The sequence below is a fragment of the Oncorhynchus nerka genome, linkage group LG9a, assembly GCF_034236695.1.
Source record: "Oncorhynchus nerka isolate Pitt River linkage group LG9a, Oner_Uvic_2.0, whole genome shotgun sequence".
In the NCBI taxonomy this organism is placed as follows: Eukaryota; Metazoa; Chordata; class Actinopteri; order Salmoniformes; family Salmonidae; genus Oncorhynchus; species Oncorhynchus nerka.
The window spans coordinates 10,328,929-10,343,928 of record NC_088404.1 but is presented as its reverse complement, the minus strand read 5'-3'; the positions used below and the strand labels follow the sequence as shown (position 1 = coordinate 10,343,928).

Genomic DNA, 15,000 nt, shown 5'->3' with positions numbered 1-15,000 from the left:
ATCAAAGCTCCCAGTTAAGACACACACACCCCATAGGCTTACGTCTGTTTATTATAAACACAACCCTGATTCCTGTCTCTGCAGAATTCATGTATAACGGAGTGGCTTCCATGTTTCAGTTATTCAGGTTAATTCCTTAACCTGGGGGGGCAGCTAGCGGTTAGAGCGTTGAGCAAATAACCGAAAGGTTGCTAGTTTGAATCCCCGGGTCTACAAGGTGAAAAATCCTTTGATGTGCCCTTTGAGCAAGGCACTTAACCCATATATGTATATTTATCCTGTGTTTGTTGCATAACCCAACTTATTGGTTATGGAATTTGCTGATAACTTGAAAAACAATGTACTACGACTGTGATATGTAGTTGTATCACCTAGCTATCTTGAGATGAATGCACTAACTGTGACTCTGGATAAGAGTGTCTGCTTTTAAAACCAAAAATTTAAAAAATAAAATAAAATCATGGGGCACAGCGTCTCTCTGGCCCACATGGGGCACAGCGTCTCTCTGGCCCACATGGGGCACAGCGTCTCTCTGGCCCACATGGGGCACAGCGTCTCTCTGGCCCACATGGGGCACAGCTTCTCTCTGGCCCACATGGGGCACAGCTTCTCTCTGGCCCACATGGGGCACAGCTTCTCTCTGGCCCACATGGGGCACAGCTTCTCTCTGGCCCACATGGGGCACAGCGTCTCTCTGGCCCACTTGGGGCACAGCTTCTCTCTGGCCCACATGGGGCACAGCGTCTCTCTGGCCCACATGGGGCACAGCTTCTCTCTGGCCCACATGGGGCACAGCGTCTCTCTGGCCCACATGGGTCACAGCTTCTCTCTGGCCCACATGGGGCACAGCTTCTCTCTGGCCCACATGGGGCACAGCGTCTCTCTGGCCCACATGGGGCACAGCTTCTCTCTGGCCCACATGGGGCACAGCGTCTCTCTGGTCCACATGGGGCACAGCTTCTCTCTGGCCCACATGGGGCACAGCTTCTCTCTGGCCCACATGGGGCACAGCGTCTCTCTGGCCCACATGGGGCACAGCGTCTCTCTGGCCCACATGGGGCACAGCGTCTCTCTGGCCCACATGGGGCACAGCGTCTCTCTGGTCCACATGGGGCACATGGTCTGTTTCCATAAATGACTGTCTGCTGGGGCACATGGTCTGACTGTCTGCTGGGGCACATGGTCTGTTTCCATAAATGACTGTCTGCTGGGGCACATGGTCTGTTTCCATAAATGACTGTCTGCTGGGGCACATGGTCTGACTGTCTGCTGGGGCACATGGTCTGACTGTCTGCTGGGGCACATGGTCTGTTTCCATAAATGACTGTCTGCTGGGGCACATGGTCTGTTTCCATAAATGACTGTCTGCTGGGGCACATGGTCTGACTGTCTGCTGGGGCACATGGTCTGTTTCCATAAATGACTGTCTGCTGGGGCACATGGTCTGACTGTCTGCTGGGGCACATGGTCTGACTGTCTGCTGGGGCACATGGTCTGACTGTCTGCTGGGGCGTACTGCTTCGTTATGCCACAGTATGACTCTGGGTTTAGCATGTTGTAGTAAAGTGAACCCATTTCAACTCCAATATCCTACTGATGACAGGCATGTTGTGATTATCACTATGGTGATCACGGTACGATTATAATTTCATTCCAGACTTCTTTTTAAAACCCATTCTAGGAACCCCATAGCACCGTTCTAGAATTCCATTGTGTTCTAAAGGGTTAACCCACACTGTATGTGTACTGTTGGACAGTTTGACAGGGGTTAGGAGTTGGGGCTCAGTACTGTAGCCTACCTGCAGACGAGCGGTTCGTGGAAGGGTTTGATGCTGATGCTGGCCCTGCGTACTGGTCCGGGTTCGATGGTGGGCAGGCCCGTAGCTGAGGTGGTGGTGGTCCATGTAGAAGAGGTCCTCCTCAACAGCCCCGGGTGCAGGCTACGCCGCAGACGCTATAAAACGCACAACATTATACAATGATCTGTTAGATGAGCAGCTATGCGATGTTCATGTGCTACGCCGCAGATGCTACAGCGGGACAAATAAAGCAACAACTGATTTGAAAAATGCCCATACTACATGACTTATTGGTATAAGTGTGGATATTGGGACAAAGCTAGTGCAGTACATGCAGTAAGATGTATAGAGATCAAAGAGATTGAAGAATCAGAGAGTCTGCAGACTCAGGGGAGGGCTGTATGAGTTCCTCATCATTCTAGTGGACTATTTGGGTGGGCTGTTGTTGACACTATTTCATTGGATTATCTCTCTCCCCTCCCCTCCCCTCCCCTCTCCTCTCCTCTCCTCTCCTCTCCTCTCCTCTCCTCTCCTCTCCTCTCCTCTCCTCTCCTCTCCTCTCCTCTCCTCTCCTCTCCTCTCCTCTCCTCTCCTCTCCTCTCCTCTCCTCTCCTCTCCTCCCCTCTCCTCTCCTCTCCCCTTATCCTGTCCTCTTATCCTCCTCTCCTCTCCTCTCCTCTCCTCTCCTCTCCTCTCCTCTCCTCTCCTCTCCTCTCCTCTCCTCTCCTCTCCTCTCCTCTCCTCCCCTCCCTCTCCTCCCCTCCCCTCCCCTCCCCTCTCCTCTCCTCTCCTCTCCTCTCCTCTCCTCTCCTCTCCTCTCCTCTCTCCCTCTCCCCTTATCCTGTCCTCTTATCCTCCTCTCCTCTCCTCTCCTCTCCTCTCCTCTCCTCTCCTCTCCTCTCCTCTCCTCTCCTCTCCTCTCCTCTCCTCTCCTCTCTCTCCCACCCCAGTCTTCTTTCCCTGGGATTCCCAGTAGCGATGCTGCCATCTGTTTGCTGGCAGAGAGTTGGCACTACGTGTGGCAGAGCTCCCTCATGCAACCTCTTGACATGCACCATGACCCAGTACTGCCTGTCTGTGTTTCTGTCTGTGTTTCTGTCTGTCTGTCTGTCTGTCTGTCTGTCTGTCTGTCTGTCTGTCTGTCTGTCTGTCTGTCTAGCCAGCTCAATTGTAAAACTCCTGCTGTGATATCTGAGTAAATACAGCTTATTGTGTTTGGTGATGTTTCATGGTGTTTGGTGATGTTTCATGGTGTTTCATGGTGTTTGGTGATGTTTCATGGTGTTTCATGGTGTTTGGTGATGTTTCATGGTGTTTGGTGATGTTTCATGGTGTTTGGTGATGTGGCATGGTGTTTGGTGATATTTCATAGTGTTTTATCATGTGTCATGGTGTTTGGAGATGTTTCATGGTGTTTATCATGTTTCATGGTGTTTGGTGATGTCATGGTGTTTGGTGATGTTTCATGGTGTTTGGTGATGTTTCATGGTGTTTGGTGATGTGTCATGGTGTTTGGTGATATTTCATAGTGTTTTATCATGTGTCATGGTGTTTGGAGATGTTTCATGGTGTTTTATCATGTTTCATGGTGTTTGGTGATGTTTCATGGTGTTTGGTGATGTTTCATGGTGTTCGGTGATGGTTCATGGTGTTCGGTGATGTGTCATGGTGTTTGGTGATATTTCATAGTGTTTTATCATGTGTCAAAATCAAATCAAATCCAATTTTATTTGTCACATACACATGGTTAGCAGATGTTAATGCGAGTGTAGCGAAATGCTTGTGCTTCTAGTTCCGACAATGCAGTGATAACCAACAAGTAATCTAACTAACAATTCCAAAACTACTGTCTTATACACAGTGTAAGGGGATAAGGAATATGTACATAAGGATATATGAATGAGTGATGGTACAGAGCAGCATACAGTAGATGGTATCGAGTACAGTATATACATATGAGATGAGTATGTAGACAAAGTAAACAAAGTGGCATAGTTAAAGTGGCTAGTGACATAAGAATGCAGTCGATGATCTAGAGTACAGTATATACATATGCATATGAGATGAATAGTGTAGGGTAAGTAACATTATATAAGGTAGCATTGTTTAAAGTGGCTAGTGATATATTTACATCATTTCCCATCAATTCCCATTTTTAAAGTGGCTGGAGTTGGGTCAGTGTCAATGACAGTGTGTTGGCAGCAGCCACTCAATGTTAGTGGTGGCTGTTTAACAGTCTGATGGCCTTGAGATAGAAGCTGTTTTTCAGTCTCTCGGTCCCAGCTTTGATGCACCTGTACTGACCTCGCCTTCTGGATGATAGCGGGGTGAACAGGCAGTGGTTCGGGTGGTTGATGTCCTTGATGATCTTTATGGCCTTCCTGTAACATCGGGTGGTGTAGGTGTCCTGGAGGGCAGGTAGTTTGCCCCGGTGATGCGTTGTGCAGACCTCACTACCCTCTGGAGAGCCTTACGGTTGAGGGCGGAGCAGTTGCCGTACCAGGCGGTGATACAGCCCGCCAGGATGCTCTCGATTGTGCATCTGTAGAAGTTTGTGAGTGCTTTTGGTGACAAGCCGAATTTCTTCAGCCTCCTGAGGTTGAAGAGGCGCTGCTGCGCCTTCTTCACGCTGTCAGTGTGAGTGGACCAATTCAGTTTGTCTGTGATGTGTATGCCGAGGAACTTAAAACTTGCTACCCTCTCCACTACTGATCCATCGATGTGGATAGGGGGTGTTCCCTCTGCTGTTTCCTGAAGTCCACAATCATCTCCTTAGTTTTGTTGACGTTGAGTGTGAGGTTATTTTCCTGACACCACACTCCGAGGGCCCTCACCTCCTCCCTGTAGGCCGTCTCGTCGTTGTTGGTAATCAAGCCTACCACTGTTGTGTCGTCCGCAAACTTGATGATTGAGTTGGAGGCGTGCATGGCCACGCAGTCGTGGGTGAACAGGGAGTACAGGAGAGGGCTCAGAACGCACCCTTGTGGGGCCCCGTGTTGAGGATCAGCGGGAGGAGATGTTGTTGCCTACCCTCACCACCTGGGGGCGGCCCGTCAGGAAGTCCAGAACCCAGTTGCACAGGGGCGGGGTCGAGACCCAGGGTCTCGAGCTTGATGACGAGCTTGGAGGGTACTATGGTGTTGAATGCCGAGCTGTAGTCGATGAACAGCATTCTCACATAGGTATTCCTCTTGTCCAGGTGGGTTAGGGCAGTGTGCAGTGTGGTTGAGATTGCATCGTCTGTGGACCTATTTGGGCGGTAAGCAAATTGGAGTGGGTCTAGGGTGTCAGGTAGGGTGGAGGTGATATGGTCCTTGACTAGTCTCTCAAAGCACTTCATGATGACGGAAGTGAGTGCTACGGGCGGTAGTCGTTTAGCTCAGTTACCTTAGCTTTCTTGGGAACAGGAACAATGGTGGCCCTCTTGAAGCATGTGGGAACAGCAGACTGGTATAGGGATTGATTGAATATGTCCGTAAACACACCGGCCAGCTGGTCTGCGCATGCTCTGAGGGCGCGGCTGGGGATGCCGTCTGGGCCTGCAGCCTTGCGAGGGTTAACACGTTTAAATGTCTTACTCACCTCGGCTGCAGTGAAGGAGAGACCGCATGTTTTCGTTGCAGGCCATGTCAGTGGCAATGTATTGTCCTCAAAGCGGGCAAAAAGTTATTTAGTCTGCCTGGGAGCAAGACATCCTGGTCCGTGACTGGGCTGGGTTTCTTCTTGTAGTCCGTGATTGACTGTAGACCCTGCCACATGCCTCTTGTGTCTGAGCCATTGAATTGAGATTCCACTTTGTCTCTGTACTGACGCTTAGCTTGTTTAATAGCCTTGCGGAGGAATAGCTGCATTGTTTATATTCGGACATATTACCAGACACCTTGCCCTGATTAAAAGCAGTGGTTCGCGCTTTCAGTTTCACGCGAATGCTGCCATCAATCCACGGTTTCTGGTTTGGGAATGTTTTTATCGTTGCTATGGGAACGACATCTTCGACGCACGTTCTAATGAACTCGCACACCGAATCAGCGTATTCGTCAATATTTCCATCTGACGCAATACGAAACATGTCCCAGTCCACGTGATGGAAGCAGTCTTGGAGTGTGGAGTCAGCTTGGTCTGACCAGCGTTGGACAGACCTCAGCGTGGGAGCCTCTTGTTTTAGTTTCTGCCTGTAGGCAGGGATCAGCAAAATGGAGTCGTGGTCAGCTTTTCCGAAAGGGGGCGGGGCAGGGCCTTATATGCGTCGCGGAAGTTAGAGTAACAATGATCCAAGGTTTTACCACCCCTGGTTGCGCAATCGATATGCTGGTAAAATTTAGGGAGTCTTGTTTTCAGATTAGCTTTGTTAAAATCCCCAGCTACAATGAATGCAGCCTCCGGATAAATGGTTTCCAGTTTGCAAAGAGTTAAATAAAGTTCGTTCAGAGCCATCGATGTGTCTGCTTGGGGGGATATATACGGCTGTGATTATAATCGAGAGAATTCTCTTGGAAGATAATGCGGTCTACATTTGATTGTGAGGAATTCTAAATCAGGTGAACAGAAGGATTTGAGTTCCTGTATGTTTCCTTCATCACACCATGTCTCGTTAGTCATGAGGCATACGCCCCCGCCACTCTTCTTACCAGAAAGATGTTTGTTTCTGTCGGCGCGATGCGTGGAGAAACCCGTTGGCTGCACCGCGTCGGATAGCGTCTTCCCAGTAAGCCATGTTTCTGTGAAGCAGAGAACGTTGCAGTCTCTGATGTCCCTCTGGAATGCTACCCTTGCTCGGATTTCGTCAACCTTGTTGTCAAGAGACTGGACATTGGCAAGAAGAATGCTGGGGAGTGGTGCGCGATGTGCCCTTTTTCGGAGTCTGACCAGAACACCGCCTCGTTTCCCTCTTTTTCGGAGTCGTTTCCTTGGGTCGCTGCATGCGATCCATTCCGTTGTCCTGTTTGTAAGGCAGAACACCGGATCCGCGTCGCGGAAAACATATTCTTGGTCGTACTGATGGTGAGTTGGCGCTGATCTTATATTCAGTAGTTCTTCTCGACTGTATGTAATGAAACCTAAGATCACCTGGGGTACTAATGTAAGAAATAACACGTAAAAAAACAAAAAACTGCATAGTTTCCTAGGAACGCGAAGCGAGGCGGCCATCTCAGTCGGCGCCGGAAGTCGAATTCGAATGTCATGGTGTTTGGAGATGTTTCATGGTGTTTTATCATGTTTCATGGTGTTCGGTGATGTTTCATGGTGTTCGGTGATGTTTCATGGTGTTTGGTGATGTTTCATGGTGTTTGGTGATGTTTCATGGTGTTTGGTGGTGTGTCATGGTGTTTGGTGATGTTTCATGGTGTTCGGTGGTGTTTCATGGTGTTTGGTGATGTTTCATGGTGTTTGGTGATGTTTCATGATGTTTGGTGATGTTTTGTGGTGTTTGCTGATGTTTCATGGTGTTCGGTGATGTTTTGTGGTGTTTGCTGATGTTTCATGGTGTTTGGTGATGTTTCATGGTGTTTGGTGATGTTTCATGGTGTTCGGTGGTGTTTCATGGTGTTTGGTGATGTTTCATGGTGTTTGGTGATGTTTCATGGTGTTTGGTGATGTTTCATGGTGTTTGGTGGTGTGTCATGGTGTTCGGTGATGTTTCATGGTGTTCGGTGATGTTTTGTGGTGTTTGCTGATGTTTCATGGTGTTTGGTGATGGTTCATGGTGTTTGGTGATGTTTCATGGTGTTTGGTTACATTTAATGGTGTTTGATGATGTTTCGTGATGGGTACAAAGAGTGTCGTTTGTTTAGATGTTACAGGTTACGTGTTCATGATTCGTGTGGAGAAAAATGTTTAGTTAAAGATTCAAACAGTTTGTTAACGATTATGTGTTTGTTATTCATGTTATTCATGTTATTCGTAGTTGGTATGTGCTTCTCCTCCTCGGCCTGAACTCACGCCAGACAGTTCTCAGTGGCTCAGCATATTAAAAATGAGAACATGCAGCACTTTGAAAACAGTAAGTGTGTGTGTGTGTGTGTGTGTGTGTGTGTGTGTGTATGTGTACATGAATGTGTGCACACGCCCATATGTGTGTTTTTAGAAGAATGTAAGTTTGGGGATTTCAGCTGGAAAGCCATCAGTATGCACCACAGTGGATGTCAAAACTTCTCTTAGAGAAAAAAGCAAGCACAGCACAGCAGTACAGGACTTTCCACCACACACACACACACACACACACACACACACACACACACACACACACACACACACACACACACACACACACACACACACACACACACACACACACACACACACACACACACACACACACACACACACACACACGCAACACCCCCTCCGCCACTAACCACATTCCCCCTCCTCCAATTCTCTGCCAGAGCCACTTAGAGTTCTGCCAGCCCTCTCTCCCTGGCCCTCCCTGGCCCTCCCTGGCGCTCCCTGGCTCTCCCTGGCTCTCCCTGGCTCTCCCTGGCTCTCCCTGGCCCTCCCTGGCCCTCCCTGGCGCTCCCTGGCCCTCCCTGGCGCTCCCTGGCTCTCCCTGGCTCTCCCTGGCCCTCCCTGGCGCTCCCTGGCTCTCCCTAATGAGGTCAGCCTAATGTGTGTGTTTGTGTGTGTGTGTGTGTGTGTGTGTGAGTGTGTGTGTGTGTGTGTGTGTGTGTGTGTGTGTGTGTGTGTGTGTGTGTGTGTGTGTGTGTGTGTGTGTGTGTGTGTGTGTGTGTGTGTGTGTGTGTGTGTGTGTGTGTGTGTGTATGTAAAGTAGCCATGATTGAACGTTGCACAGTTTGTCTTAGCTTTACTTTTAACAAGGTTTTATTTCGTAAGTGCTTCATACAGACGAGCTAAAACTATCATTCTGTCAGCTCTGAGACTGGTTTGATTACTCATGGAACAGGGAACAGTCGACCGACCGACCACACATACACACACACACACACACGTGGGGGTTGGGGGGCGTTAGGAGAGAGGGAATAGAGGGAGACCAAAGGGAAGTAGAGGGGAAAGAGTTTAGATATTTAATCCTTCAGATAAATGATCAACGTATCAACAGGGAGTCCTCCTGTCTGTAAATACATAAACTGTCATCCCTCTCATCCCTCATATCCCTCATCCCTCTCATCCCTCTCATCCCTCACATCCCTCTCTTGTCTGCTTCTACACATCTCTTTCTATCTCTGCCTCTGTCTCTGTCTCTCTCAATTCCATTCAAAGGGCTTTATTGGCATGGGAAACATATGTTAGCATTGCCAAATCCAGTGAAATAGATAATAAACGAAAACAAAAAGATTTTTTTTTAACCAGTAAACATTACACTCACAAAAGTTACAAAAGAATAAAGACATTACAAATGTCATATTATGTATATATATAGTGTTGTAACAATGTGCAAATAGTTTAGTACAAAGGGGAAAATAAATAAACACAAATATGGGTTGTATTTACAATGGTGTTTGTTCTTCACTGGTTGCACTTTTCTTGTGACAACAGGTCACATATATTGCTGCAAGAAGGCACACTTTTGTATTTCACCCAGTAGATATGGGAGTTTATCAAGATTGGATTTGTTTTTTAATTCTTTGTGGGTCTGTGTAATCTGAAGGAAATATGTGTCTCTAATATGGTCATACATTTGGCAGGAGGTTAGGAAGTGCAGCTCAGTTTCCATCTCATTTTGTGGGCAGTGTGCACATAGCCTGTCTTCTCTTGAGATCCAGGTCTGCCTTCGGCGGCCTTCTCAATAGCAAGGCTATACTCACTGAGTCTGTACATAGTCAAAGCTTTCCTTAAGTTTGGGGCAGTCACGGTGGCCAGGTATTCTGCCACTGTGTACTCTCTGTTCAGGGCCAAATCGTATTCTAGTTTGCTCTGTGTTTTTGTTAATCTTTTCCAGTGTGTCAAATCTCATGATTTGGTTGGGTCTAATTGTGTTGCTGTCCTGGGGCTCTGTGGGTTCTGTTTGTGAACAGAGCCCCAGGACCAGCTTGCTTGGGGGACTCTTCTCCAGGTTAATTTCTCTATAGGTGATGGATTTGTTATGGAAGGTTTGGGAATTGCTTCCTTTTAGATGATTGTAGAATTTAATGTCTCTTTTCTGGATTGTGATAGTTAGCGTGTATCGGCCTAATTCTGCTCTGGATTATATGGTGTTTAAGCAGACCCTCATGACAAATTGAGTCGAAAGCTTTTTTGAAATCAACAAATCTCTCTCACTCACTCGCTCCATCTCTCTCTCCATCTCTCTCTCCATCTCTCTCTCTGCCTGCTTCTGAAAATCTGTCATGTTGACACAGCTGTTTAAATGAAAGAGAGAACGAGAAGGAGAACCCCCCCCCCCTCTAAGCACCAGACATATTTTTTTCCACAAGAAACTCTATGAAAATACAGTCTTTTCTTTGACGGTAAAAAGTTAAAAGCAGGGGAGTACTCTTGCTCATTAGCCAGACAATAAAACATGAACATATGCGTGCAGCATTGTTACGTAGGCCATAAGTCATGTTAGGGAGGGTTATAACAATGACAAATCACTGATTCAACAACATATTTCACACTATGACATCGCGGCGCTACAAGTGGTAACCAAAGTCAAAGTTGCATTTCTTATTTTCCACCATAATTTCCAAATAAATTCATAAAATATCCTACAATGTGATTTTCTGGATTTTTTTTCTCTCATTTTGTCTGTCATAGTTGAAGTGAACCTATGATGAAAATTACAGGCCTCTCTCATCTTTTTAAGTGGGAGAACTTGCACAATTGGTGGCTGACTAAATACTTTTTTCCCCCACTGTATCTAATTAAGACATATTCGTTTTTACAAATGTAAAAATTTCACTTTGACATTACAAAGTATTTTGTATGGATTGTTGACCAAAAATGTACATTTTATAAAGTTTAAACTAAACGTGGAAAAAGTCAAGCGGTGTGAATACCTTCTGAAGGCACTGTATAGCAGTCAGGACCCTTCTCTCCTTAGGTAGAGTATATTGGTCCCCCCCTTCTCAGGCCAATCCTCTCCCCCTCTCCCTTTCCCACCATGCATCTGTTCTCACCTTAGGTAAGGTATTGGTCATCTCACCTATCTTCTCAGACCCCTCCTCTCCCCCTCTCCCTTTCCCACCATGCATCTGTTCTCACCTTAGGTAAGGTATTGGTCATCTCACCTATCTTCTCAGACCCCTCCTCTCCCCCTCTCCCTTTCCCACCATGCATCTGTTCTCACCTTAGGTAAGGTATTGGTCATCTCCCCTATCTTCTCAGACCCCTCCTCTCCCCCTCTCCCTTTCCCCCCATGCATCTGTTCTCACCTTAGGTAAGGTATTGGTCATCTCCCCTATCTTCTCAGACCCCTCCTCTCCCCTCTCCCCTTTCCCCCATGCATCTGTTCTCACCTTAGGCAAGGTATTGGTCATCTCCCCTATCTTCTCAGACCCCTCCTCTCCCCCTCTCCCTTTCCCCCCATGCATCTGTTCTCACCTTAGGCAAGGTATTGGTCCTCTCCCCTATCTTCTCAGATCCCTCCTCTGAGTCGGAGCAGATGTAGGCGTCTCCCAGGTTGACGCCCAGGGGAGCGAGGCGTGGACGGTGCAGGGGCTGGAAGAATTGTATATTTCATTTTATTTGACATATTTAACATACACAAAGCGGTGCCTCAGCCAAGTAAACCTACGGTACATACTGTACACACAAATACACATATTATACTTATTTCCATTGTGGTCCACGTTGTGTTTTAGGTAGGCAACAGAATGGACAGCTTGGGAAAGACTGGCAGTAGATTAGGCACTAGGGCAGGACTCTTCCTCATGCTTTTCCTGCATCTTTCCATTAAAGCTGGTCCCAGATCTGTATGTGTTCTTGCCTACTCCGTTGCTGTTATTGTCAAGCCAAACGTTAGGAACGGCATTGAGTGATAAAGAGCTGGCATGACAGCACAAACAGACTGTCACTCACTCATGCTATCTATTCCTACCTGGAAGGGGAGCTGTACCCAATCAACACAAAAACACAATCGAGGAGGACCTTCCCACTGACCTTGAATAAAGCCTGTGTGTATACGTACACTGACGACTCAACAGTACTGTATATACATCAGCTACAACAGTAGAATAAATCTAATGTATGACACCCTAAACATAGAACTCCAGTCAGTTCTAGAATGGTAACTAACAATAGGTTTAACATAGAGCTCCAGTCAGTTCTAGAATGGTAACTAACAATAGGTTTAACATAGAGCTCCAGTCAGTTCTAGAATGGTAACTAACAATAGGATTAACATAGAGCTCCAGTCAGTTCTAGAATGGGTAACAAACAATAGGTTTAACATAGAGCACCAGTCAGTTCTAGAATGGTAACTAACAATAGGTTTAACATAGAGCTCCAGTCAGTTCTAGAATGGTAACTAACAATAGGTTTAACATAGAGCTCCAGTCAGTTCTAGAATGGTAACTAACAATAGGTTTAACATAGAGCTCCAGTCAGTTCTAGAATGGTAACTAACAATAGGTTTAACATAGAGCTCCAGTCAGTTCTAGAATGGGTAACAAACAATAGGTTTAACATAGAGCACCAGTCAGTTCTAGAATGGTAACTAACAATAGGTTTAACATAGAGCTCCAGTCAGTTCTAGAATGGTAACTAACAATAGGTTTAACATAGAGCTCCAGTCAGTTCTAGAATGGTAACTAACAATAGGTTTAACATAGAGCTCCAGTCAGTTCTAGAATGGGTAACAAACAATAGGTTTAACATAGAGCTCCAGTCAGTTCTAGAATGGGTAACAAACAATAGGTTTAACATAGAGCTCCAGTCAGTTCTAGAATGGTAACTAACAATAGGTTTAACATAGAGCTCCAGTCAGTTCTAGAATGGTAACTAACAATAGGTTTAACATAGAGCTCCAGTCAGTTCTAGAATGGTAACTAACAATAGGTTTAACATAGAGCTCCAATCAGTTCTAGAATGGTAACTAACAATAGGTTTAACATAGAGCTCCAGTCAGTTCTAGAATGGGTAACTAACAATAGGTTTAACATAGAGCTCCAGTCAGTTCTAGAATGGTGACTAACAATAGGTTTAACATATAGCTCCTGTCAGTTCTAGAATGGGTAACTAACAATAGGTTTAACATAGAGCTCCTGTCAGTTCTAGAATGGGTAACTAACAATAGGCTGGTTCTAAATATCTCAATTTCAAGTCACTCACTCAAAACTAAACCTAATCTGTCCATGATAAGGTGTTGCTCTGCTTTCTTGACATTTCAGTCGACCAGACAGGTCCTACAGGCCCTAGTTTTGTCACACCTGGACCACTGGCCAGTTGTGTGGTCAGGTGCGGCAAAGAGGAACGTAGGGCGATTACAGTTGGTCCAGAACAGAGCAACACATATCGCACTTAGATGAACACAGAGGGAAAATGTCAGTAACACGCATGTCAGTCTCTCTCGGCTCAAAGTTGAGGAGTGATTGACTCACTATTGCATCACTATTGGTCTTTGTGCGAGGTATTGATGTGTTGAAGGTACCGAATCTGTTGGTACCGAATCAAGCAGTTGACACACAGTTCAGACACTCATCAGTATAACACACGACATTCAACCAGAGGTCTCTTCACAGTCCCCAGGTCCAGAACAGAGGCTGGAAAATGACTTCATGAAACTCTCTGCAACCCCATGTAACCCAGGTAACCCCAGGTAACCCCAGGTAACCCCAGGTAACCCAGGTAACCCCAGGTAACTCAAGCTAGCAAAAAAAAGAACAGATTGAAAACCCAGAAAAAAACACCTTTACGACCCAACTGTGAAGAGACACACAGATATATATTTTGTACTGTAATTTACACTGTACAACGTATTACATTATGTAGCTGGGTGGCCTTGACCGAATCCTTGTCTTGTGCAAGCCGGGACAGCTCATAGGACAGGAGCCCTTTGCCGTTTCTGAAGCATGAGGCAGAGGTAGGAGTTGATGTAGTATTATGTAGTATTATGTCCTATTATGTCGTGTTATGAAGTATTATGTAGTATTATGTCCTATTATGTCGTGTTATGTAGTCTTATGAAGTATTATGTAGTATTATGTCCTATTATGTCGTGTTATGAAGTATTATGTAGTGTTATGTAGTATTATGTAGCATTATGTAGTATTATGCAGTATTATGTAGTGTTATGAAGTATAATGTAGTATAAAGTAGTATTTTTAAGTGAAATGTAGTATTTTCTATTGTTATGTATTATTATGTTGTAAAATGTAGTATTATGTAGTGCTATGTAGTATTATTTCATATTACGTCGTGTTATGTAGTGTCATGCAGTACAATGTAGTACTATGTAGTGTTATGTAGCATACTGTAGAAGTATGTAGTATTATGTAGTAGTACGTAGTGTTGTGTAGTGGTATGTAGTGTTATGTAGTATTATGTAGTGTTATCTAGTATTACGTATTATTACTATTATTATTATTAGTGTTATGTAGTACTATGTATTACTAGGTAGTATTATGTAGTGTTATCTAGTATTATGTAGTATTATGTAGTGTTATGTAGTGCTATGTAGTGTTATGTAGTGCTATGTAGTGTTATGTAGTGCTATGTAGTGTTATGTAGTGTTATGTAGTGGTATGTATATTATGATATTATATTATGTATTTGACTTATTTTATTGTTATATTTCCTGTTTGGACCCCAGGAAGAGTAGTTCCTGCCTTGGCAGCGGCTAATTGGGGATCCCAATAAATACTACTACAATGATACACAATACATACAGTATATTGCAAGTTACACATACAGTACCAGTCAAACGTTTGGACACACCTACTCATTCGAGGGTTTTTCTTTATCTTTACTATTTTCTACATTGTATAATAATAGTGAAGACATCAAAACTATGAAATAATACGTGGCATCATGTAGAAACCAAAAAAGTGTTAAACAATTCAAAATATATTTGAGATTTTAGATTAGCCACCACTTTGACGTTCTCTCAACCAGTTTCATGAGGAATGCTTTTCCAAAGGTCTTGAAGGAGTTGATGAACACTTGTTGGCTGCTTTTCCTTCACTCTGCGGTCCAACTCATCCCAAACTATCTCAACTGGGATGAGGTTGGGTGATTGTGGATCTTGTTAATCTACCCATCGTGTCCGATTTCAAAAGTGCTTTACAGCGAAAGCACAACATATGATTATGATAGATCAACTCCA

The 15,000-nt window shown here is 45.2% G+C and overlaps 1 protein-coding gene across 1 annotated transcript in view; it reads right to left on the bottom strand.

Moving 5' to 3' along the window:
- The window catches only part of LOC115126107 (cGMP-inhibited 3',5'-cyclic phosphodiesterase 3A-like), a 248,870-nt gene that overhangs the window by 49,133 nt on the left and 184,737 nt on the right, over positions 1-15,000 (bottom strand). Inside the window, exons 4-5 of the mRNA XM_065022295.1 lie at positions 11,280-11,396; positions 1,800-1,954 (exon numbers count right to left, since the gene is read on the bottom strand). Of these exons, the coding sequence (XP_064878367.1) occupies positions 1,800-1,954; positions 11,280-11,396 (272 nt within the window). The remainder of the gene's footprint in view (positions 1-1,799; positions 1,955-11,279; positions 11,397-15,000) is intronic.